General features: G+C 45.5%; 2 protein-coding genes across 2 annotated transcripts in view; one reads left to right on the forward strand and one right to left on the reverse strand.

Annotated features, from left to right (window-relative positions):
• Vps26b (VPS26, retromer complex component B) overlaps window positions 1-16,424 on the reverse strand; it is a 20,065-nt gene extending 3,641 nt beyond the window's left edge. Inside the window, exons 1-4 of the mRNA XM_005346968.3 lie at window positions 15,824-16,424; window positions 6,783-6,939; window positions 3,396-3,560; window positions 700-875 (exon numbers count right to left, since the gene is read on the reverse strand). Coding sequence (XP_005347025.1) covers window positions 700-875; window positions 3,396-3,560; window positions 6,783-6,939; window positions 15,824-16,046 — 721 coding nt within the window. The 5' untranslated portion in view covers window positions 16,047-16,424. The remainder of the gene's footprint in view (window positions 1-699; window positions 876-3,395; window positions 3,561-6,782; window positions 6,940-15,823) is intronic.
• Window positions 16,425-16,558: 134 nt separating this feature from the next.
• Ncapd3 (non-SMC condensin II complex subunit D3) overlaps window positions 16,559-23,757 on the forward strand; it is an 89,610-nt gene continuing 82,411 nt past the window's right edge. The window contains exons 1-2 of the mRNA XM_005346972.3: window positions 16,559-16,815; window positions 16,896-17,257. Coding sequence (XP_005347029.1) covers window positions 17,170-17,257 — 88 coding nt within the window. The 5' untranslated portion in view covers window positions 16,559-16,815; window positions 16,896-17,169. The remainder of the gene's footprint in view (window positions 16,816-16,895; window positions 17,258-23,757) is intronic.

Raw genomic sequence — 23,757 nt, forward strand, 5'->3', positions numbered from 1 at the left:
ACTCATCCTAGGGCCTGCACAGGACCATGTTCAGCCCACTCATCCTAGGGCCTGTACAGGACCATGTTCAGCCCACTCATCCTAGGCCCTGTACAGGACCACGTCCATTGGTTTCCGGTGTTGTCTGAAGCCTGTACTGTGAGTCACAGATGCAGTAGTTCACTTTCATGACAAGCGAATGAACTCCTGGAGTGAAACATCTTACTGTAGCTAGAACTAAGCAGTGACAATGACTAGAACACATGCTGGATCTCTCTCTCTGTAGAAAACATGCCAGAATGTCAAGAGGGAAAAGGAATTACATATTCATACTGTATCTTAAAGCGGTTTCCAAACTTTTTTTTTTGGATAACTTTGAACCCTAATCCTCCTGCCTCCACCTACCAAGTGTGGGATAACACACATGTGCAAGCAGGCCAGTTGAGACAGAATCTTAAGTACAATCAATATATAAACAAGGTCAATGTGGGGCTGTTGTGGCTGAGGCTGGGGAAGGAGGCTGAAGCCAAAGGCTCAGCTTTGTCCTCCCCTTCCTATCTCCCATGAGTTTCAGACCAGCTTGGGTTACACAGTGAGACCTTGTCTTTAAAAAACAAACTTACTTCAATAGTATCATCATTTGAACCCCTTCCAAATTCTGAAATTCTGCACGTGGCTTGGAAGCAAATCGTGGCAGTGGCCCTGAGCTAGGAGGCTCACCTCGGACTGGAGCCCCGTCCATGATCTCATACTTCGCTATTGTGTCGTTCTCGTGGTACACATTGGGACCCGTGCCTGTCGTTTCCCGTTTGATGATGTCTATCTCCATGTGCTTGATTTTGATTCTCACCAGCAGGAAGTAGATCTTCCCTACAATGACATCTTTCAAGTGGTATCTGAAGAAGAGAAAAAGGAAGTGAGACAGATGTTGGGTGCGGCGGCTAGCCCCTCCGTGTGCCAGCATGTGTTATACTGTCAGTGAGAGGTGTTTATGCTCAACCTCGCTATTTGAACAGTTTCCTGGTATGTTCTTTAGTGTAATCTGTGTGACTTCCTCTCTTCTACATCCTGCTCAAAGGAGGATACATGTTATTTCAACCATTAATATTTGTTTATCAGCTCCATTTCCACAGGATATACCTTTAGTATGGTTTAATGGATGTTTTTCTAATGTATTAGGCCAGTCTCAAAAACACAGGAATTAATTCTCGCCTTTCCACTTTATTCTCCATACAATGTCTGTAGGGAACTAGGCCTTAATGGTTCCCAGTGAATAGTTCCATCTGCTCCAGGCTAGACAGCCCAGGCTGCATGGCTGATACTCCGTGAGCTACTAGGGATTTAGCAACATTGCATGGCTCACTCTTTCTTTCTTTTCTTTATCTTTCCCCCACCTTCCTTTCTTTTTTTAGTTTTTCGAGACAGGGTTTCACTCTGTAGACTAGGATGGCCGCCCCAACTCACAGAGATCTGCCTGCCTCTTTCTCCTAAGTGCAGAGATTAAAGATGTGCACCACCACCACCCTACACTAACACTGTCTCTTTCTTCCTTTAAGTCTCTCTCTGTGGGCCAGCCAATGGTGCTGGTAGTCTCTGTATATACCTCCCTGTATCACGTGTGCTAGAAAGACAGCACACTCTCCAAACCTAGGCTCACACTCATGGCACGTGATCCCTAGCAGAGATGTTAGAGTTGGGTCTCCTTACATGGCAGGTGGGAAAAAAAGAAGCTGGAAGAGAGAGACTAGGTCATGCTCTGGATGAGAGAAGGTTCAGACAGGCGACTGCTAGCTCCCAGACTTAGTGCTCCCCACTGTTTCTGACACTGTTGTTTACAGTCTGCTGGGAGAGCTGCAGACATTGAGTGGGTAGCCTGCATACCTGCTGACGCAGCACGTCACCTGCAGCCTTTCTCAGGGACCATGCATGGATGCTAAGGTTTTCTATATTATATGAAATCTTATACATGGGGCACAACCACATAAGAATCATATTTCATGTTCCTATATGGTACAATCTGTTGTACAAGCAGAGGGGAAGACTAGGAGTCTATTCCTGCCTGCATGTAACCTACTCTAAAACACTTTTTATTCCAAGAGCTGATGATTAGTGCCCGCTTCAGGCTCTGTGGTAGCACTCCTGGTGGTTGGTGCCTTCAGAGGGGTGGAGGGGGGTTAGTGGAAAGAACCACACTGAGTAAGAAGACCTGGGGGGGGTAGGGGGAGGCAAGAAGAAGCTACTTCCTAGCACCTGTCCAACAGGTGGGCCAGGCCAAGGAGGTTCTAGGTTACAGTGGTCATTTTATTGGGTAAGGGGGCATCACTAGGTTCCAATTCAGGGAGCAGAGGAACAAGTAAGTTGGTTCTCATAATCAAGTATGTTCCTAGTTTAAAAACTGGCCCCATCAGACACAGCGACACATGCCTGTAATCTCAGCACTTATGAAGTAGAAATAGGATCACTCGTATGAGGCCAGCCCGGTCTACATAGTTGAGTTACCTCGCCTCTCTTCCTAAGCCCTCTGTAGGCAAATTGTCTCTCCTCAATTCCTAGTCTCTGCTTGGCAGTGGGCCTGGGGGAAGGCGACTACAGTAAAAAGGTAATCAAAGACATGAGTAGATGATCCAGATACTTTCAGGAATAGACTATATTCAAAAGAAAGATACAAGACTGCAGACAGTTCTGTGGCTTGTAAGCAATTAAACACTGTGATGATCTCAGAGTAAACAGTTGAAAACGCAGTTTCCCCACTAGCCAGGTAGTTATTTTAAGACCTTCAGAAAAATGCATCAGGTGCCGGGTGGAGATGGTGCACGCCATTAACCCCAGCACTCAGGAGGCAGAGGCAGGTGGATCTCTGTGAGTTCTAGCGAGACCAGCCTGGTCTGCAGTGTGAATTCCGGGACCAAGAAACCCTGTCTTGAGAAACCAAAACCAAAACAAAACAAAAACAAAGCATCAGGTATTTGCCCTGTAACTCATTTTGGTTCAGGGAGGAAGCAGCCCATTGCCGGTACACAGCTTCCTCACTTTGATTTCTAAGGCAGGGAGGAAACAAATGATAGCGGCATTGTGTTCTACAATTATTCTCATGCATGGAAGGAAGCAGCTTTACCTAGGATCCAAAACAAACAACCTAAAAGTTAGCTAAGCTTGACTTTGAAAGGCACCTTAATGTTTAAATACGCGATCTTAAATAATTTAATACTCTGAACAATAAAGATTCCATTTCCTGGCCTGTCTGCCTATAACTAGCCTAGCACATATGTCTACTGTATTACTCTCACAGTCTCCCCCTGCACTTTGTCACCATGAAGCTATGGAGTCATGAGGCTGTCAGTCAGTACACACTCAACAAGATCTCTCTTTACCTCCATAAATGATTACCACATGAGCTTGGGGCTCAGGATACTCACTTGGATTTGTTATACTCAAATTCAATGTGCAGGCAGTCCTCGATCCCAACTTCCATCTTGATGGATGAGTTCAGCTCGGGGTATGTGCTAAGGGTGTGAACTACAATGTCCATTTCTTTGACGACATCATTGAGGCGGCGGCTGATGGTTGCTCGGAGGAAATAGCTGTTAAGAGACGGAGCCATCCTAAGTGAATACTTCCAGTCTCTAGATGCTACACAGCCCTGGGAGAACCCTACAGTAATGTTTAACCCTCCGAGGCTTACTATCCCTTTGAGAATTTATGGGTCCTTTTCTCAGAAAAAGTATACCCAGGCACCTATACACAGACTTCTGCAGTTACCATTGAGGAAGAGCAGAGCCTTCCTTTAAAACCCTCTTGGGAGCTCATGACAATGAATTAAGAACCTTATCTTAGCAGAAGTGATTTCTCTGCCTTCTACGCCAACGGCCCTACCACTATCTACCATCTGTGAGGAAGGTTTGTTTCCTTGCCTACCTCCTGGCTATTTGAGCATAGATATCTGGCCTATACACTTAAATTTATATGCCTGTTCACTAAATAGTATCTGATAAATAAAAGTGAGGAATAGGAAACGGAGAAATCAAACCAAGTCTTCATTTCCGCAGCCTTTCTTAGCCAACCCTGTGCTAGGCAGAGGATAAGGACAATACACTCTCAAGAGGGGCTCACAGTCTGGAGGGAGATGAACAAACAAACAGAAAAATCAAGACTGGCAAAGGGTAATTCAGAAACTATAATCCAGCTTTATAAGAACAAAGAGACCCCAAGAACAAACCAACATGTAATAATACAGCAAAGCAGCACCAAAATGAGTAGCTTAACTGGCGGCAGCAGCTGCATGGCAGGTCACGGGTCTGGAAGAAGATACATAAGTGGACCCTAAGGGTCTAACAGCCACTTGGCATGGTCCAGCAAAATCCCAGTTTCCTGGGATAAAACTGCGCTAACACCACAAGAGAAGAAAAGTACCCTTAGCTATGATTTCTTCTGAGTAATCCTCTGATAACCCAAGTACCCGTTAAACATTCCAGAAAATTAACAGACATGCTGGCCACATCAGCTACAGGCTACAAGCGACCAGCTCTATGGCACCGACCGCTTCTAAGCAGTCCTTATATTTCCCTCAGTAACCTCCATCACAGCCGCACAAGACATTTGTCCCTAACTAAACCCTTTCTAATTGCTCAGGTCTTAAATCCATTCTACTACCTGTGGAAGACTGGTTTTATTCTAATGAAGATTTTCAAGTCAAGGTTTATAATTCTTTTCTGCTTTTTACTGTTTTTATTTAGGGCCTAAATACATCCCTGCCCTTCACAGACTTCCTTCACCAGCAACCCACCCTACCCTGAAAAAGAAAAATAGCCTTTCCCTTCACAACGGGGGGAAAGAGAGAGGACTGAAAACTTACTACACACTCGTATTTCACTGCTAATGCAGAGTTTTGCTGCTGTTGGATTTTTTGAGACAGGGTTTCACTATGTAACTCTGGGTAACCTGCAACTTGTTAAGTATACCAGGCTGGTCTCAAACACAAAGATCCATCTGCCTTTGTTTTGCAGTATTTCAAATGCAAGCATCACCATGCCTGACTGATTGTATGGGGGGGGGGGTCCTCACTATTAGTCTTGGCCAGTCCAGAACTCACAGAGATTACCTGTGGTTTCCTCTCATGGTAGGATTAAAGGCATGTGCCACTGTGACTGCTTGCTTTCTCTTTTTATAATTGTGTGAATACTGCTGTGGTCACAGGTGTTAGATTATCTGTTCCAGACTCTGTGTAGTCTGGATCTACAACTAAGGTGGAATTGTTGGATCACACAGTGACTCTGTTTAATTGTGTGTGTGTTGCTGGGGACTGAGCCCAGTACCTTGCAAAGTCTTCAAGTATGTGCCTTACTGCTTTACACAGAGTTATGTGTATTCATTTATCTTTGAGGAGCCAACCTGCTGTTTTCAATACCTTTCTTCTTGACATAAAAACACTAAGGCAAAAGCTACAGAGAAATCCTGTCTTGAAAAACCAAAATCCAATCAAACAAAAACCACTAAGGCAAATCCACTCGACTATGGGGTAGGAATTACCAAGCATGGTGGCACACACGTGTAATCCCACCACTCAGGAGGTTGAGGCAGAAGGATTGAGAGTTTGAGGTCAGTCTAGGCTATATAACAAGACCTGTATCAATAATTATTTTTTTTTAACAATTCCCATAGCCAAGCTAAGTGATTGCTAGATAATCCTCACTGGTGTTTTCTCTGGAGTGATAAGACAAATCACTGTCTTTAGCAGGGATTTAGATGCAAATATTTCAAGAGTCTATGAACAAGTGTTCTGATGGAGGGAACCAGGAGAAAGAGAGGGAGATGTTCTAGCTGTAATCCTCACCATCCTAAGCCCCGGCCTGTAGGGGATAGAAACAAGCAGATCCTGTGAGATGGGATCAAGACTTGGGATCATCTGATCCTCTGGAGTGACAGGATATTCTGCTTTATCCCAGCGATGTCCCATAATTTAAGGTTTGCATCTAAGAGTCTAGAGCTGCTGTGATTTTGTTTTTTAACCTCAGAGACCCAGGCATCAGTCTCCTTCCTCAGAGTTTCCCAGACTGTAGTAGTAAGAATATCCTCAGGCATGTCTGTGCCATTCATCTCTTTGTTTGTGATCCCTGCGATGGGTCCAAGACCCCTGTATATGCTAGGCAATGCTGTGCCCGAAGCCAAATGCTTGTGTCCAGTTTTTAAAGACTGTGTTCCGCTCCTGCATTGTTTTCTTATCTCTTTCAAAAGATAGAGAGGAGAGACCTAGAATTAGAACCCTAAACTAGTATCCATTTTTGAAAGACAAAGCTTTAAGTTACAGAGTCCAAAATGATGTGATGTTGTACGGCAGAGCTGAATGGGGAAGGGGTCACCACCTCTGGAAGCCAAGCTGAGGTGTCTGTCTGGGGCCACCTCCGATATGAAAGCCAATTACTGAATTTTCCAGAAGTTTAAGAAATGATTGTTAAATGGCTATCATTGAAATTATATAAACTTACAATTAGATGAATTACCTAAGAAACAAGGGCAATCCATATTAAAATCCCTTTGCTTCCTAATCATTTTCCTGCACTCTTTGAGGCCCCCGGGCGGGAGGGGACTCTGTGACAGCAGTGAAGCTGCCAATGTGGTGACAGCATTCAGGTCACAGATGGCCATGGCTGTCCAATCAGAAGGCTTTCTTCCAGGATGCGCAATGGTGACATTTACTAGCACCCTGGTGCTTGTAGTCCTCTTCCTTCTTAGCAGCCACGAAGCCCCAGGCCCTGTCCTGGTGGGGCAGGTTCAGTACTACAACAAAAACATCAGCGACCACTTACCGTAGCTTCACGTTCTGCCCTGTGTAGGACTCATACGGCTTTTCCACGTGAGTAAACTCAAAGTCGAAGGCTTGTGATTGGGTGATCTCTCCTGGCCGAGCCAAGTCCTTCACCAGGGACACAAACTCATGGTGGTTCCCACGGTCATAGTAGAGTTCTGGAAAGAGAACAAAGCTTACTCTAGCTGACTTGACTACACTGAACTTAGTGAGGGCATCACAGGTCGGAGGGATCAGTCTCTTCGAGACTTTAGCCTTGTTTTAGGGCCTCTTCTCCTTCCCTGACCCCAGCCTCTCCACTGATTTCCCCAGACACATGCCCTTCCAAAGACATGTCCTTTCTGGTTTGTTTATTTGAGACAGGGTCTTACTATGTACCTAGATTGGCCACTAGTTCTTGGGCATAAATAATTCTTCTACCACAGTCTCAAATAGCTAGAAAAATAGGTGTGCACCACCATGCCTAGCTGACTCTTCCAAGTCACACAGTAAGAATTTATGATACACACACACACACACACACACACACACACACACACACACACAAGGCCAGTGTGATGGAGAGATAACTGAGCAGTTAAGAGCACTTTGTTGCTCTTGCAGAGGAGTTGGGTTCAATTCTCAACACCTACATAGTAGCATACAACCACATGTAACTCCAGTTCCAGGGGATCCAGTGCCTTCTTCTGACCTCCATGGGTACCAGGCATGCACATGGTACACACACGTACACACACGTACACACACACACACACACACACACACACACACATGAAAAACACTCATATACATAAAATAAAGAAACCTTAAAAAAGCAAATAAAAGCCAATGTGGTCTCCAGGCCATTGCTTCTGTTAGCAATCCACAGTCTATGCACCTATAAAGGGTAAGGGAATTCTGAGATGGTTAGAATAGATTCGGTGAGCAGTTTTCAGAGACTCGATATAAAAAGAGAGAGAGAGAGAGAGCACCTTTCCAATATTCTTGACTTTTGCAGGAAATTTGTGGCTACTTTATTATATCTTCCTTCGATAATCCTGCAAGATGGATAGGTCAGGCCTCTTGTTCTATAGTTCAGCCTGGTCCAGAATTCATTAGGTAGCACAGGCTAGCCTCAAACTCATGGCAATCCTTCTGTCTCCCAAATCCTGGGACTATAGATGTGCGCTCATACCTACCTGGCGTTTCACCATGATAAGCTCATGCAATCACCAGACCCATGATTATTTCATGACTTTGTATTTTGCAATTTAAGGATTACGTTTTGAGATATCCATGGTCTTCTTTACTCCTTTGGACTGAAGGAGCTTTAAGATGAGACCCATAGCTCCAGCTAGCTTCCTGGCCCCAAGATGTCAGCTCTTAACTCTGCCTGTGATGATGACCAAATGCTAGCTCAAGCCTCATCTCTCAAATATTCTTTTTTGTTGTTGTTGTTGTTGTTTTTCTCTGTAGCTTTGGAGCCTGCCCTGGAACTAGCTCTTGTAGACCAGGCTGGCCTTGAACTCACAGAGACCCACCTGCCTCTGCCTCCCAAGTGCTGGGATTAAAGGCGTGTGCCACCACCTGGCTTCTCTCAAATATTCTTGACTTAAGCACTGTGCTAGGCTGCAACCCAGAGGAGGGAGATGAACTGGGAATATGGAACAGCTGTTTGAGAGATGAGTCTACTGCCCCTTTGGCCTGGTCCTGGTTCTCAGCATCTCTAGGGCATCATCTGTCTCTCTCTCTGGAGTGACTAGATCACTCCGAGCAGTGAGTATACATGCTCTTGCTCCAATAGCGTAAGATCTGAAGCCTGGAATGGGACCAAAACTTTATTGAGAACAAGAAACCAGAAATCCTGCCTCTCCAGTGCTAATGCAATCTTCAGTCCTGGCCCAGGGGATAAAACCATCTCCAGACAAAGAGAAATAATCTCAGCTATTAATTTTAACCTGAATGCAAATTTCCCCCCAACACTCTACTGGCTTCCCCTGCTCATCCTATGGGCAGCTTTTCCTTAGCTCTGGGACATTTGGAAGCACAGCAGGCTGTTGCAAGATATACCCGACTTGAGCTGGGGGTATTAACAGTGGTTGAGTACTTATCTAGCATGCATGAGATGGCCCTGGGTTTGACACCAGCATTAAAAGGAAAAGAAAGAAAAAAGAAGAAGAAGAAGAAACAAACCAAAACTAAACAGACAAGCAAACAAAACTCCAAAAGCATTTATCCAATTCATGTAAGTGATATAGTATAGAGAATTCCATTCTAGTAATGCTATTTTCATACAAATTTACAGTGTATCCTGTGGCTAATAAATGTGGCTTATTTCCTACCTCGGTACAGTTTGATTAATTTCTTTGTTTATTTTGGTTTGGTTTTTGAGACAATGTAGCCCTGGCTGTCCTGGAACTTGCTATGGAGACCAGGCAGGCCTTGAAGTCACAGAGATCCACTGGCCTCTGCTTTGAGTACTAGATAAGAAAGACAATAAAGGCATTAAGTCTTTTATTACAAATAATCTACTTCCTCTTCCCAATACTAAGCGATCTCAGCAGTGGTGGCCTGATGGGTAGTGAGTGATAGTCTACAAATCCACGGAAGGGAGATGGCAGTTCCAGATGATGTGGGAGAGAGATACCAACTCCGTAATGACGCCCCCAGGAAAGCAAGAACACGCAGAACGTGCAGCCCAGGGCTGAGCTGCCCTCCTCACCAATAGGGAATCCTCCACTCAATCTTGTGACCTAACCCGGTAGATGGTGCTGGCTCATGTGAGAACTGAACCCCTAACTTAGGAACATTATACCTCAGTTCCCAAGCACTGGATTTTGGCTCCAGCGCCAATGAATTCAAATAAGAAGCACAAGGCCCCAATATCCGTGAACTTTCAATGGAAAGTTGTAGCATCAAGAGGAAAGCGGAAAGAGAGAACGGAAAAAAACACAAAAGCAATGATCACACAGCCCAACATGAGAAATAAACAAAACAGAGAGGGTTTGGAGTGGGCTCCAGCTGCCAGGATTTGAGGATCCTAGCAACGCTGCAGAAGGGCACTGCCTAGCCTAGCAGGGGACCTGGGTACAAGTCCTTTTCCGCAGGGCATCACATTCTCCCCAGTGCTTTTCTTCCCGTGACACAGTATCAGTGCTTACATGAAATGCCATGGGAGAACAGAGTGGTCCGAGGAGGGCTAGGATGGTCCTCTGTTGTTTTATTTTGTTAAGATGGGTCTTGCTACGTATCACAGGCTGGCCTTAAATTCATGGTCATTCTCCTGATTCATCCTCCCTAGTGCTAGGATTATAGGTACACCAGCTACCACATCTAGCTTGGAATGGTCTTTCTGATTTAAAATTTTATAAGCAACTTGGAACCCTTCTGCAAACACTGTGGCCAAAGGGGCAGAAATAGTTGTTTTACGCTACTATTTGCCAGAAAGGTTGGTTTCATCTTGAATAAATTGAGGCAGAAAATCCAAGTGTTCTAACAAGAGGCCCAGGTCCTACAAAGGCTATAAAAACAGCCCCTCTTCCATCCCAACCAAACACAATAGCCCTTCAGGCTAGAAGTAGAAACTGAACCCCTCACCCCACTCTTTTTTTCCAAGCGACTTCTGTCATTAGTTTCCTTCTTTGATCAAAAGGAGGAACTAATTTTTGCACTCAGGATGTTTTCGTGGCAATATCTGCCACCAACGGCCAAAAAGGGAGGTTGCCAATGTAGAGGGAAATTGAGCCAACTTTACATCATAGGCTAAGCCTTTGAGTCACCCTGGAATCTGCTGCTGGACCAGCACCACAGGGAGTCTAGGCTTCACGTTGGACTGGGGAGAGATACAAAGCAAGAGCCTCCTCTCATCTGAATTTCCTAGCCCTTTTGCTGACCAGGAGATGATGATCCTTGCTTGCTATAGCTTCTGCCCCTGGCAGACCCATAGGAACAATTACACTTCAAGGTTACTCATATGCAGCTCTGTCTGTGCAAATCTAAGCCCTGCTGAAAACTTGGTAAGTCTGCTTTTTCACTTGGTATTTCAAGAGTAAATGAGTTAAAAAAAAAAAAGTCTCTGGAGTTTCTAAAAGTACAGGCTTATTGGTACTGATGAGCTCATTAAAAACTTTATAAAAAGTATGCATTTGGCTCTGGGGTATAAGGATATTTCTGTCTGCCCATCTCTGCAAGTTTGACCTTCTGATTATATTTGGTTCAATTAACCCCATTAGCCTGCAAGGTTCCCAAGTCTGGCTAACATCCTCTACCAGTATTTCCCAAAGGATTTCAGCAGGAAAAACGGTCTTTTCTTCTCTAACTACGCAGCAGTGCCCTCGGTGCTCTTTGTATACTACTGCATCTTGCTAATCCCATCGGTCTAACCTGGAAAGAGACTTCCCCAGTCACACATTTATTGGCATCGTTCCAGCAGAGGTGCCATGAGAAGAATCATGCTAGGTATCGGGAGGCTAACAAAGCAGCTGAGAAACTTGAGGATAACAAAAACATATGGCACTAATTGAAGAACTAAGAACTTATTACTCTCTTGCAACAATCGTCAAACTGTAACATCAGAGCAGTTGCTATAGGATTCAGGGAGCCACAGGTCTGGCAAACTCTTCTTTTCTCAAACAGAGAGAGGTCATTTCAATGTATAGGAATATGATGAAAAAAAAAAAGCAAAACCAAGTGAGCTGGCATCAGACTTACTGTTTTCACAGCCTAGATCCCTCAGGAAGATGCTGATCCACTAGATGCATGATGGTCAGATGCCACTTAAATTCTCTGAGAGGAACACCTAGCTAGCTCTTGAGCATGTGCAGGAGACCCAGCTGCTTGATCTAGACCTTCCAGGGGTCAGGGATGTAGCTCAGATTGTGAGACACTTGCCTGGCATAGGTGTGGCCCTATGTTTGTTTCTCGCTTCTACAGAGGATGAAAAAAAAATTCCAGAAAATGGTTTCTGTAAGTCCTTAGATCTGAACCAGTATTATCCAGTTAGCAAACATTTACTGAGCACTTTATGAGGTAGCCATTGAGACTAGAGATTAATCACTGGACTAATGATGGACTAAGACAGTCTCTGGCATCTGGGGCAAGAAGTCAGACAACTGAAATAACAAAATAAAATAACAAAGTCACAACCTACTTAAAAACAGGTATTCCTGTAGCTTTTAGGAGAGGAAGTGATTAGGTAGGCCTTTGAAGGAAAAGTACAATTTTGGTAGGACACACTTTTCAGAAAAAAAAAATGTTAGAATATAAGAAGATGGTTGTGAGCTGACATGCGGATACTGCGAATTGAACTCAGGACCTTGGAAGAGCAGTCAGTGCTCTTAACCACTGAGCCATCTCTCCAGTCCCCATTTACTTCATTTTTTTTAAGGTAAGGTCTCACTATGTAGCCCAGGATGGGACTCATGCTCTCCCAGCTTTTGTCTTCCAAGTGCCGGATTGACAGGTGTGCAGCAGCATGACTGACGAGAAGAGCCTATCTGAAGGGGCTATCATCAGTGAGGACGAAGTTAACGAGAGATGGGATCTGGAAAGGCAGGCTGAGACAAACTCCAGGAAGAAAATAAATAGGCTTCTAGGAGTTGGTAAAAACAAAAACAAACTTTGAAGGGATCAACAGATCAACAGTATGAGAATTGCCTATTCACCCTTGCAGAAGATGATAAGAAGGATATAGCAGGGATTGCCAGAATTGGTTATAGAGTGCGACAGGGACAATAGCTCCAACTCCTCCAAGACCCCAATACACAAGCAACCTGCTTCGTCAGGAAGAAGGACAGAACTCAGAGATACTAGGACGCTCTCTTGGCTGTGGCTACGATTACCCACATAGCCTGACCTTATAATCTGACAGGCATTCCGCCTACTTCATACATAGTCAAAGAATGCAATGAAGGAGAAAACCACAGAACCACAACTTCAACAAAGTTACCCACTCTCCTCGCTCTGCTGCCCTGAAGTCACTCATAATAACTGTCTTAGAGGGCTGGAGAGGTGGCTCAGTGGTTAAGAGCACTGTCTGCTCTTCCAGAGGTCCTGAGTTCAATTCCCAGCAACCACAGGGTGGCTCCAAACCATCTGTAATGAGATCTGGCGCCCTCCTCTGGTGTGTGGCTATACATGGAGGCAGAAAGTTGTATATATAATAAATAAATATAAAAAAAATAACTGTCTTAGATGTATGACACAATATGCCATGCCTTGAATCTTTCGGCACGTCGCAAAGATAATAAAGAAATAGGAAGCCTACGGAAAGTACGTTGTGCCTCTGAATAAGCTGGTGTATCTTTAATATCAACTAATTTTAGAAACAGAGAGAGTGGGGGGGACATGGGAAGAGAAACTTTTATACCAAACATATTTAGAAAGGCTGTTATTTTATTGCTTTGTTTTGAGACAGGGTCTTGCTATGTAACCAGATGGCCTTGAACTCTGAGATCTTCCTGGCTTAGCCTTTGGAGTCCTGGGATTATAAGTATATGCCATCATGTCTGGTTAGAAAGGTTTCTCTGATGTCTTCTCCTTGATCAAGAAATAGACCTCAAGTCCAAACAATAAACATACTGCTTATAATTCTGTTTTAACCTACTACCATCTCTCATGTAAGTATGGATAATAAATGGGAATGAACATGAACTATACCCTTTAGACACCACACCCACTGCTACCTGTGTGAAAGCCCATGTGGCACACACAAAAGCTTTAAGGCAAAGAGCTGAAACATATACTCTGTAAAAGTCCTTACGGCAACCTAACTGGGAAGACTATACAAGGTCTAGAGGAGACTGAATCAGAGGTTGTAACTCAGTTTGTAAAATGAAACTATCACTGTATTGGCTGCTCTTATCTTTATAAAGAAACTCTCTGAGACATGAGACACGGTCCCCCAATATCACATCATAATAACCAGGGGATTTTATTATACTGTAATTTACAGCTGACAAAGCTGAGGCCTGATCAGGTCAGAGTGCCAAGGGCCTAGGGAAAATTATCCCAAGAAGCAATAAAAGGTTTAAGAAAATTCAGTAAGGTTACAGTCTTGGAAAGAAAGGAGTTAGGCAAGAGAACAGGATGGGCAATTACAACAAACAGCTTCCTTGGTTACCTTGCATTTAAATAAAAGAGAATGAGCTCTTGACACCATGCATTCCTTCTGGAATGGCTCATTTCATACTATGTGAAGCAGGGGACATGCTAAGTTATTCACAATCAGGGCATGATGGTATAGACAAAGATTAAAGTATACTTGTTGTTTATACTGGTATTAGAGAGCTAATGTAGTAACTTTAAAACTCCTAATTAAAATACCAATTCTCAGTAGGCAAGTATTGACTATTTCATATGTTATGTTTAACGTAAAATGCTTTGGGTTTATCTAATCCAACCTGTGATTCTTTACTAGGGGTGATTTTATCCAGCATGGGAACAAGAGCAATATCTCATGGCTTTATGAGTGTTAAGTAGGGAATGCCACTGGTTTCTAGTACAGGAAAGGCTGAAGATACAGATAAGAGCCAGCAACAACAATGATCAGGCTCCAGATGTCAATCAACAGTGCACCTGTTCTCCCATCCCAGCCAAAAGTAGGAGGGCAATGCGTGTAAAATTCACACTCCAGTCTTTTTTCTGGCCTAACAAATAGATCTTTCACATCCTGGCTTTAAAATAACCCAACAGGGTCCTTTATGATCAGTCAGTCTTTAGGGGGATTTTAAATACCAGATGCTTAAGACCAAACAGTGGGTTACAAAATCTGGCCACCAGGACTCCTTTTCCCAGGCCTTCCTGACTCTGTAAAAGGGAGAACAGATGCTAGGCTAAACTCTTAGCATGTGAATCTAACACGCTTTCCCAAGGAAGTCTCTGAAATCGGTGTCCATAAGTGCAGTATAGAGAACAGAGTAGGGATTTTTCAGACAGGTGGTCACCATCTACAGGACATAAGCTACTCATGTCCTCATAACACAAATATTTTATTTTAGAAATACCCAAGCAACTTGCTAACACGAAAGGCTCCTAATACTTAGAACTGGTGACAACCCAGTCACGATGATGGGCAGCCTCCCAAATCTTTGTGGGGTTTTGTTTTAATTTGAGACAGGGTTTCACTCACTACGTAACAGTAGCTGGCCTGGAATCACTCTGTTGGCCAGACTGCCGTCAACTCACAGAGATCTACCTGTCTCTGCCTCCCAAGTTCTGCTATTAAAGGCATGTACCACCATACTCAGCTGACTCCCCAGAATTTTTGTTACTACTTTCCCTTGTCTAATTCTAGTAAAATTATCAACCATAGTCTGAAGATGATTATTGAGCACTGCAAAGTTTTGATCATTTAATGGTAGTCTTCGCAAATATCACTTCTTTCACTTTAAGGAGAAAAATCAAACAACTGAAAACAAGCATTTTGATGAAGAAGTCTGAGAAATACACGCATTCAGAATGAGTCGGGCTGAAGGTATTCAAAACATACACATGAAAGGTAGTTCAACGTGGAGGTGAGACAAACAGCCTTTATGCACCCTGTCTACCACACCATATCTATATAAGTACATATACATTACATATACATACATATACACATATGTGGATGGGTGGGGTCGCCGCTTAACTTTGGATTGGATCTGACAGCTGTAGCTGTCAAACCCACCTGCAGGATCCTGTCTAAGCACCTCACTATGAAATTCTGGGTGCAAGAAGCAAAGCTGGGAGGATACTGCGGAGACAATGGGGCAACCAGGTACCAGGTGAGCACCCAACCGTACAGCAGGGGGCTCCCTACCATTCCTAGGCTGGCTGACCCCACCTCCCCAGCAGCACGCTGTCACTTTTGGCCTGGAAGAAGGTAATGAATGCATGGGGGAGTCGCCCACGGGCGGGACTCGTGGGTGAACCCCAGGCTTCAGACTGCAGTTGACAAGAGCCTGTCATAGGCCTCGCTGGAGTTGGGCCCTGAAAAACCTCTGCTCCCCTCCCGTCCCACACCCGACTGACTCCAGACGCGGACTGACGTCGCGGGCTTGCGGAGATCCCAGGGAAACGACTCACCGATCTGCCCAATGAACTCGATCTTGATGCCCTGGTGCTCTAGTCGTTTGTTGGGGTTCTTCAGAGATAAGCTCACCTTCCCCGAGACGGTCTCCCCATCGTAGAAGAGGAAATATTTCTCCTTCTTCCCGTCTTCTGTCTTGTGCTCTGCTCTCTTCCTACTCTCCGCATCATTCAGCAAGATTTCCACCTCCACGCTCTGCCCGAAGCCGAAGAAGCTCATCTCCCCGCCTGACCGCGCCGGTGCCGGCACAGACTGCTCCCTCCCTCCAAGGTGCGGCTGCCTGCGGGGAAGGCAGGCCGGAGGGCCGGCTGCGGGAACGCGCTGGACGCCGCACCGCAGCCCCCTGCACGGTTGAGAGGGGCGGTGGGCGGTCACCGACGGCCTGCGCCCCTGGGGAGGGGCAGGGCCGAGGAAGGCAGGCGGCTGCGGGCTGCGGCGCCCGAAGCAGCGATGCACCCAGAGGCCACGCACCGCACCTCCCCAATTCCCGACGGTGCAGCGGCGAGGGCCCACGAACACAGGAGCACAGGCGCAAGCACGCGTTCCGTCGCCCACCGGGTGGGGTCCAGCGCTCAGCCGCGCACCGAACTGCCTAGACTCCTGCGGTGCAACGCACCGAAGTGCTACGGCAGCGCCGGGCGGGGGAGGGGGCAGGAGAACTCCGGCCCGGATGCGAAGCAGATGCCACGCGCAGGCGCACGTCTCCTTCTCACCCTCCTAACTCCCCCGCCTCCCAGGCCACCAGGAGTTGCACTCATCTGCGCATGTGCAGTGCCAAAGGGCGGCTGGTCTCTCCCTTAATGAAGATGGCGGCCCTGGCCTCTTTCCAGTAGCACTTCGGGCCCAGATTTTCCGTAAAGTCCTAGCACTGCAGGTGCGTCTTTGTAATACCTTTGGTTGCATTTTCTTCATTTCTTAGCCCGATAAACGCCGGGATACTCTTCACATTTGAATATGAACAACGTTTGCGTGCTGTCTGACGGGTGAGGTACGTTTGACACATACGCCAAGTGTCACTCGGCAGGGGCAAAGGTGACTGCTATTACAGGAAGTGCCCTATCTCCACAGGCCTCTAGGTTTCCTGCCGTGTAAGAAAGACAAGACGGTAACAAAAAACGCTAGTGGTGTTCTGACTGCCGACTTGCACTGGAACGCTAAGGGAAAGTCTCCACGAGCCCTGTTTGGCTTCCAGTCCTCGCCCCACCCATTTTTGCGCACGCAGTGGACGGCCCAGACCATTGGCTTCTGTTACGAACTCGACCCGGCGCGGCGATTGGTCGATTGTAAATCCGGAACGCTGTGACTGGTCCGCGGAAACGTCTCGGAGCGCGCGCGGGAGCAGATGCGAGCCGGTACTTCCATGGTCACGATGGCGCTCCAGGACCTCTGGAGAGATCTGCAGCCTTGGTGTCCGCTGGATCTCAGCCTCGGTGAGATCAGTTCTGCATTCAGGGCTTGGGGTGCTTTGCAGTGCCTGAGGTGTCTCAGCCCGCGGCCCGGTCCGGGTGGCGGTGGGGGAAGGGGAGGCTGAGTCTCTGCAATGACCGTGAGTCCCAGGAATGTGACAGTCTCAACCGGGTGGTGGCTAGGCAGACGTACGTGGGATCTCAGTCCAAACGAGGAACTGTTTAAAAGAGAGCTAAACCATTCTAGCGTGCGGGAGGCCGAGGCTGGAGGATTGACAGGAGTTCAAGACCATTGGTATGGACTACAAAGGGAGTGTCGCAAGAACAAAACAAAACAGCAGCAACCTAAAAAGCTACTAGTAGGCCGCTCCTGATGCTATCGCTTCTGTTTTCTCCATCTGTCACCCTAATTCTGCCAAGTCTTCCTGGACTTGGCAGAATTATTTCCATTTACAGGAGGTTTTTATACAGCCAATCTCTTTACTCAGACTAATTTTGTTTTCTTAAAATTTGTGATCATATTGTTCAACTAGGTGGTTCACATGCAGACCTCTTTAGTTGTCCAAATGAAGTCGAGATTCCAAAAGCCAGCCAATTGCACCAGCTAAATCACAAACTTGGGAGTTCCGTTTTCATGCCCACTGCCCCTTGTTGCCCTACATCCAAGCTCCAGCCCTAAGATCCAGGTCCAGGTCCGAGTCCTCATTGCCAGCCAAGGCAGTTGCAGGATAATCCTAACTGCTTTCTGATGCTGTTACTGTCACCTGTGCACCCCGTGTTATCCCTTCTTGGCGGGTACTGGTTTGCATGGGTCAGATCTTTTGGTCCTTCCCATTTGTTTCCTAAATAGATGACCAGATCTTTGACCTACCGTGGCAGGAGAGTTGTCGAAGTCTGTTCTGCAGGCGTGACATGACCTCTGCTATCTTGACATCAGAGTAGTTGTGATTATCCATAGGCGATCCTGATAATTGTCTCCAGTAGAAAGGGAGGAGGGTATCTGTAGACTCCTAGTGGAAGTTCCAGCCACTCCCCTTTTGCCCTTCCCAGCCCTACCACAGCTGCTTGCAGTCCTGAACAAGAGGATGTGTGCTAGGATATGCAGGAGGTGGGGTAGCAATGCAGTGCTGTAGCATTTGCTTGGGCCATGGTGGGGCTTTTAAGTCAGGGGACTGCCCGATCATCGCCTGTGCTTCTGGCGGTAACTCCAGTAAACAAACTTCGTTGGCTCACCATTAGTCGGAATCTTTTCTTTGGTTGTTAGTGCCCTATCTATCTGGTGATAAGATGGGTACCTGAGGCCATGCTGAATGTAGAAGCATGCTTGAAAGCAATCCTAGAGTGGCTGGCTTCCTCTGTGGTAGTAGTTCTCAGCCTCCCCAATGCTGCGACCCTTTAATACGACTCCTTCTGTTGTGGTGACCCACAGCCATAAAATTATTTTTTTGCTATTTAATAATTATAATGTTGCTACCGTTATGAATTGTAATGTAAATATCTGATATGCAGTATATGTGGTATGTGAGCCCTGTGAGAGGGTCGTTTGACACACACACACCCCCAACAGGGTTGGGACTCACAGGTTGAGAACCATTGCTCTGTGTGATATGAGTGCAAAGCTTTTTGATAGAGTTCACTGTACAAGCAGGCTATAGTGATGGGGATGCCTTGACAATGGAGAATGAACTAGAGACTATATTGCAGTGTCAGAAAAAAAAAAGCATATTTGAAACTGGATTACAGGCTGGCTAAGGCAGCAGCTTTTTGGTCCTTGCAGTTAAAGCGGCACTGTCTGCCCAGAAAGAACTGCATATGGGAGGAATTACAGTGGAAAAAGAACATGTGATGCTGCCCTCCACCTTTGCTTCAGACTCAGGAACGGTGGGGAAAGGTGATGAGATGGAGGTATTGGCTTGCTGCTTCAGCTGGCAGTGGGACATAATGAACAGGGTACAAATTAAATCTGTGCTAGAGAGAGCCCTTCCTAGCATTAAAACCTGGGAGCCTGTGGGGAAAATCAGAGAGCAAGGAGAGACTAAGGGAGACGTGAGAAAAGGTACTCCTCTGGTTTAATTTTTAGTGCAAAGAAGCGAGGCAGGGGTGACCCATAATTCAGCATGAAAGTGGAGGCCTTAATAATGGCCTAGCGTAAGTACCTGATAATTAGGGAGTACTCTCCTCCAAACTGCTTCAACTGGGACTGACTTAGGTAAGAAATGAAGAAGCCTCTCACAGCCTGGCTCGTGAGGCTGTGGGACATGGAGCAGATGGCATCAATCTGAGTGTGCTGAAGCTTAGATTCTGAGAAATAAAATTGCTCTCCCTCCTTGAGACAAAGGCTACATAGCCTGAGGTAATACAAAGGAAGTAGTTCCTGATAGATTGGCTCACACAGCCAGTAGGCACTCTTGACTTACTCTGGCCCAAGTTTCCCTAACTATCAGGGACTGGAAAATGACAGTACAAAGAATTAGTGAAGAAATTGAGCATCAGAGAAGTGTAGGATGCCCAGATCTTTGGGTGATTAGGTTCATGGGGTGTTGAGACTGCAGACTGCAGGCCTGGTATGGGACTTCAGTGTCTTTGCTGACCCCATAAGTAAGGCATGATCTTGTAGAGACAGGAGAGGCTATATGGTAGGTATCTTTTTTTTATTTTAAGTTTTTTATTCATTTTATATATCAACCACAGTTCTCCCTATCTCCCCTCTGCTCGTTCCCTTCCTCCCCCATCCCTTCCCCCATCCGCTCCTCCAAAAGGGTATGGTCTCCCATGGGGAGTCAACAAAGCCTGGCACATTAAGTTGAGGCAGGACCAAGCCCTCCCTGCTACATGAAGGATGAGCAAGGTATCCCACCTTAGGGAATGGGCTCAAAGGCTACGTTATGTCTTAGTGACAGCCTGGCATATACACTGGGGACATGTAAATCGGATCTGGAAGGTGCTGAAACCCTCAGGAGGAGCTGGAAAGGAGGGAAGACAGATGATTTGGCCTCTCGCGATCACTGGAAAGCAAGTGTAAGGTCTGTGTCAAGTGAGAATTCGTAGAGGAAAAATTGATGGGAAGCCAAATTCTTGCTTCTGGGCCTCTGCAAGGCTGTAAGAGCCGAGCCCACAGTTTGCTGAAGGCATTAATGATAGAGTAGTGCATGTGAAAAAGGTTTCTTATTGTTTTTAATTGAGCTCTACATTTTCCACACCCTCCTTCCACCCTCCCCCATGCGCCACATGTTCCCAATTTACTCAGTAGATCTTATCTTTTTCTCCTTTCTAGACAGATCTACGTATAGTTCTCTTAGGGTCTTCTTTGTTGTCTGCGTTCTCTGGGGTTGCAGACTGTAAGCTGGTTATTTTTTGCTTTATGCCTAAAAGGCATTTATGAGCCGGGCGGTGGTAGCATGCGCCTTTAATCCCAGCACTCGGGAGGCAGAGGCAGGTGGATCTCTGCAAGTCAAGGCCAGCCTGGTCTACAAGATCTAGTTCCAGGACAGGCTCCAAAGCTACAGAGAAACCCTGTCTTGGGGGAAAAAACAACAACAACAACAACAACATAAAAGGCATTTATGAGTGAATACATTATATTTGTCTTTCTGGGTCTGGCTTACCTCACTCAGTATGGCTTTCCTCACTCAGTTTGGCTTTTTCTAGTTCCATTTGCCTACAAATTTCAAGATGTCAATATTTTTTATTGTTCCATTGTGTAAATATACCACATTTTCCTTATCTGTTCTTCAGTTGAGGGGTAGCTCGGTTATTTCCAGGTTCTGGCTATTACCGACAATGCTGCTGTGAACATAGTTGAGCATATATCCTTGTGGTATGACTGAGCATCCTTTGGGTATATGCCCAAGAATGGTATTACTGGATCTTGAGTTAGATTGATTCCTAATTATCTGAGAAATAGCCATACTGACTTCCAAAGTGGCTGTACAAGTTTGCATTCCCACCAGCAATGGGGGAGTATTCCCCTTACCCCACATCCTCTCCAGCATAAGTTGTCATCAATGTTTTTGATCTTGGCCATTTTGACAGGTTTAACAGGGTATGTTTCAAAATTGTTTTGATTTGCATTTCTCTGATTAAGGATGTTGAGCATTTCCTTAGGTGTCTTTCATCCATTTGAGATTCATCTGTTAAGAGTTCTTTGTTTGGGTCTGTACCCCATTTTTTATTGGATTGTTTGTTCTTTTGAGGTCTAGTTTTTTGTATATTTTAGAGATATATACTGTATATATTCAGTCCTTTATCAGATGTAGAGTTGGTCAAGATCTTTTCCTTTCCTCTTTAAGGGTTTCAATCATCTTCATTAAGCTATTTTTAGGTCATTTTCTTCTGCTTCATCTGTGTTGCAATGTTCAGGTCTTAGTGATATAGAACCACTAATATTTGGTCATGCTGTATTACTCTTTATGTTGTTGAATGTTGTCTACCGATCTCTTCCTCCAATCGGAATATGTGGAGCCTGTGTTTTGGGCCTGTCCCTTTTCCTCCAATTAGTGTAGTTGAGAGCTATGCCTCAATTGATCGCTCCTTCAGGTGTAGGCAGGGGTGATCATTCCTCTGAGTGCCTATGGGCCCAAGGCTCAGATGGTCATTCTTTCTGATCTTGTTGAGGCTGAAGCTCCGGTGGTCAGATAACTTCTGGAGGCCACTGCTGTCGTCCTGGCTTCTGCTGTTCACACTTCTCCTCCTGGCAGCCTGGCCCACCCGCAGCACTGCTGCTCACGCTTCTCTTCCCAGTGGTCTGCGTGAAAAAGTTTTAATCTTGTTCACAGTGTGGGTAATTACCTCTTCCAGATCATACACTGTGTCCATATTCCCGTCACAGTAAGTATGCAGGGAGTGGAGTAGCATGTGACTTGGGACCCTTTCAGTAGCCATGCACGACAGATGGAGAGATGCTGCCCGTGTGGCTGTCAGGCCAGGAAGCAGGCTGCAATGGAGAGCAGATGAAAGTAGGACTCCTCCCCCTTGGCCCAGGGCTGGCCCTCATGCCACGGAACTTCCTCGCTTCTTTTCTGTCTGCTTTTCTAGCACATGTTTCCTTTGGCTGCTGTGGGACAATGATCTTGTACCCTGTAAAGATTTGTCACTTGTATTGCTTTAATAAAACGCTGATTGGCCAGTAGGCAGGTAGGAAGTATAGGTGGGGCAATGAGAACAGGAGAATTCTGGGAAGAAGAAAGGCTCAGTCTGCAGTCGTCACCCATACACAGATGAAACAAGATGAGAATGCCTCACTAATAAAATGTACCAAGCCACGTGGCTAACACAGACAAGAATTATGGGCTAAGATGTAAGATATAAGAGTTAATAAGAAGCCTGAGCTAATCAGCCAATCAGTTTGTAATTAATATAGACCTCTGTGTGTTACTTTGGGACTGAATGGCTGCGGGCCTGCTCAGGACAGAAACCTCTGTCAGCATTTGGCATCAGAGATTCTTTGGTTAGTTTGTTGTTGTTGTTTGTTGTTTTAGCTACCAATGGACAAATTGTTTAGCCCTATAAACCCCAGTTTCCTCATCTGCCAAATGTAGTTTATACTATCAAACAGGGCTTTTGTACAGAGGAACTTACTGCCTGGTGTGTAATACCTGATGAACAAATACTAATGCTGATTCTGACTCTCTCAATTCAGAGTCCAAACACCTGTTTCCTTTGCCCCATGCCTTGTTACCATATCCTCTGTCTTTCTGCATTTATTTCCCTTGTGCCCTCCTGTGTTCATGTCCAGTTGAGAAGCCATTCTCGCTGGGCAGTGGTGGTGCACGCCTTTAATCCCAGCACCCGGGAGGCAGAGGCAGGCAGATCTCTGTGAGTTCTAGGCCAGCCTGGTCTACGAGAACTAGTGCCAGGACAGGCTCCAAAGCTACAGAGAAACCCTGTCTCGAAAAACTAAAAAAACAAAAAAAAAAAGAAAAAAAAAAGGAGAGAAGCCATCCTCCCTCCATCTCTCCCCTCATTTCCTGTTTACTCTTCAGTGTTGTACACACATTATCTATTACTATGTTGACTCATGCATTATTAAAAATATGATTGTTTTATAGAGAGTTTTGTTTGTAGCTAGTACATGTTTTGGTCTTTTATGTACATTGTCTTTCCCAAAAATGGTGTAGTGACAGTAATGAAAAGGTTAGCTGTGACTCAGTGGTCAAGTTAGCATACTAGCATTTTCCTATATGACTCAAAATTCAGTAGACTTTCTTTGTGTGTCGAGGTATTTTTCCTCTTTAGTCTTAAGTCAGCAAAGCAGGAGTTATCTTCTTTTTGCAGCTAAAAAATTAGATGAGGAGTGATTTGAATTAGATGGGAAATGAAATGATTTGATGGCAATCTAAAATTAAATAGGAGCAGAGTCGTTTATGGGAACTAGGGTACTTGACACCAGAATGCTTTTCTTTTTTAATCTTTATTTTTATGTGTACAGCTATTTTGCCGCGTTTGTGTGTTTGTGCACCACATGCATGCCTACTGCCCACAGAGGCTAGAAGAGGGTGTTGGGGCCCCTAAGACTGGATTCACAG

This window comes from Microtus ochrogaster, chromosome 5 (genome assembly GCF_000317375.1).
Source record: "Microtus ochrogaster isolate Prairie Vole_2 chromosome 5, MicOch1.0, whole genome shotgun sequence".
Taxonomy (NCBI): domain Eukaryota; kingdom Metazoa; phylum Chordata; class Mammalia; order Rodentia; family Cricetidae; genus Microtus; species Microtus ochrogaster.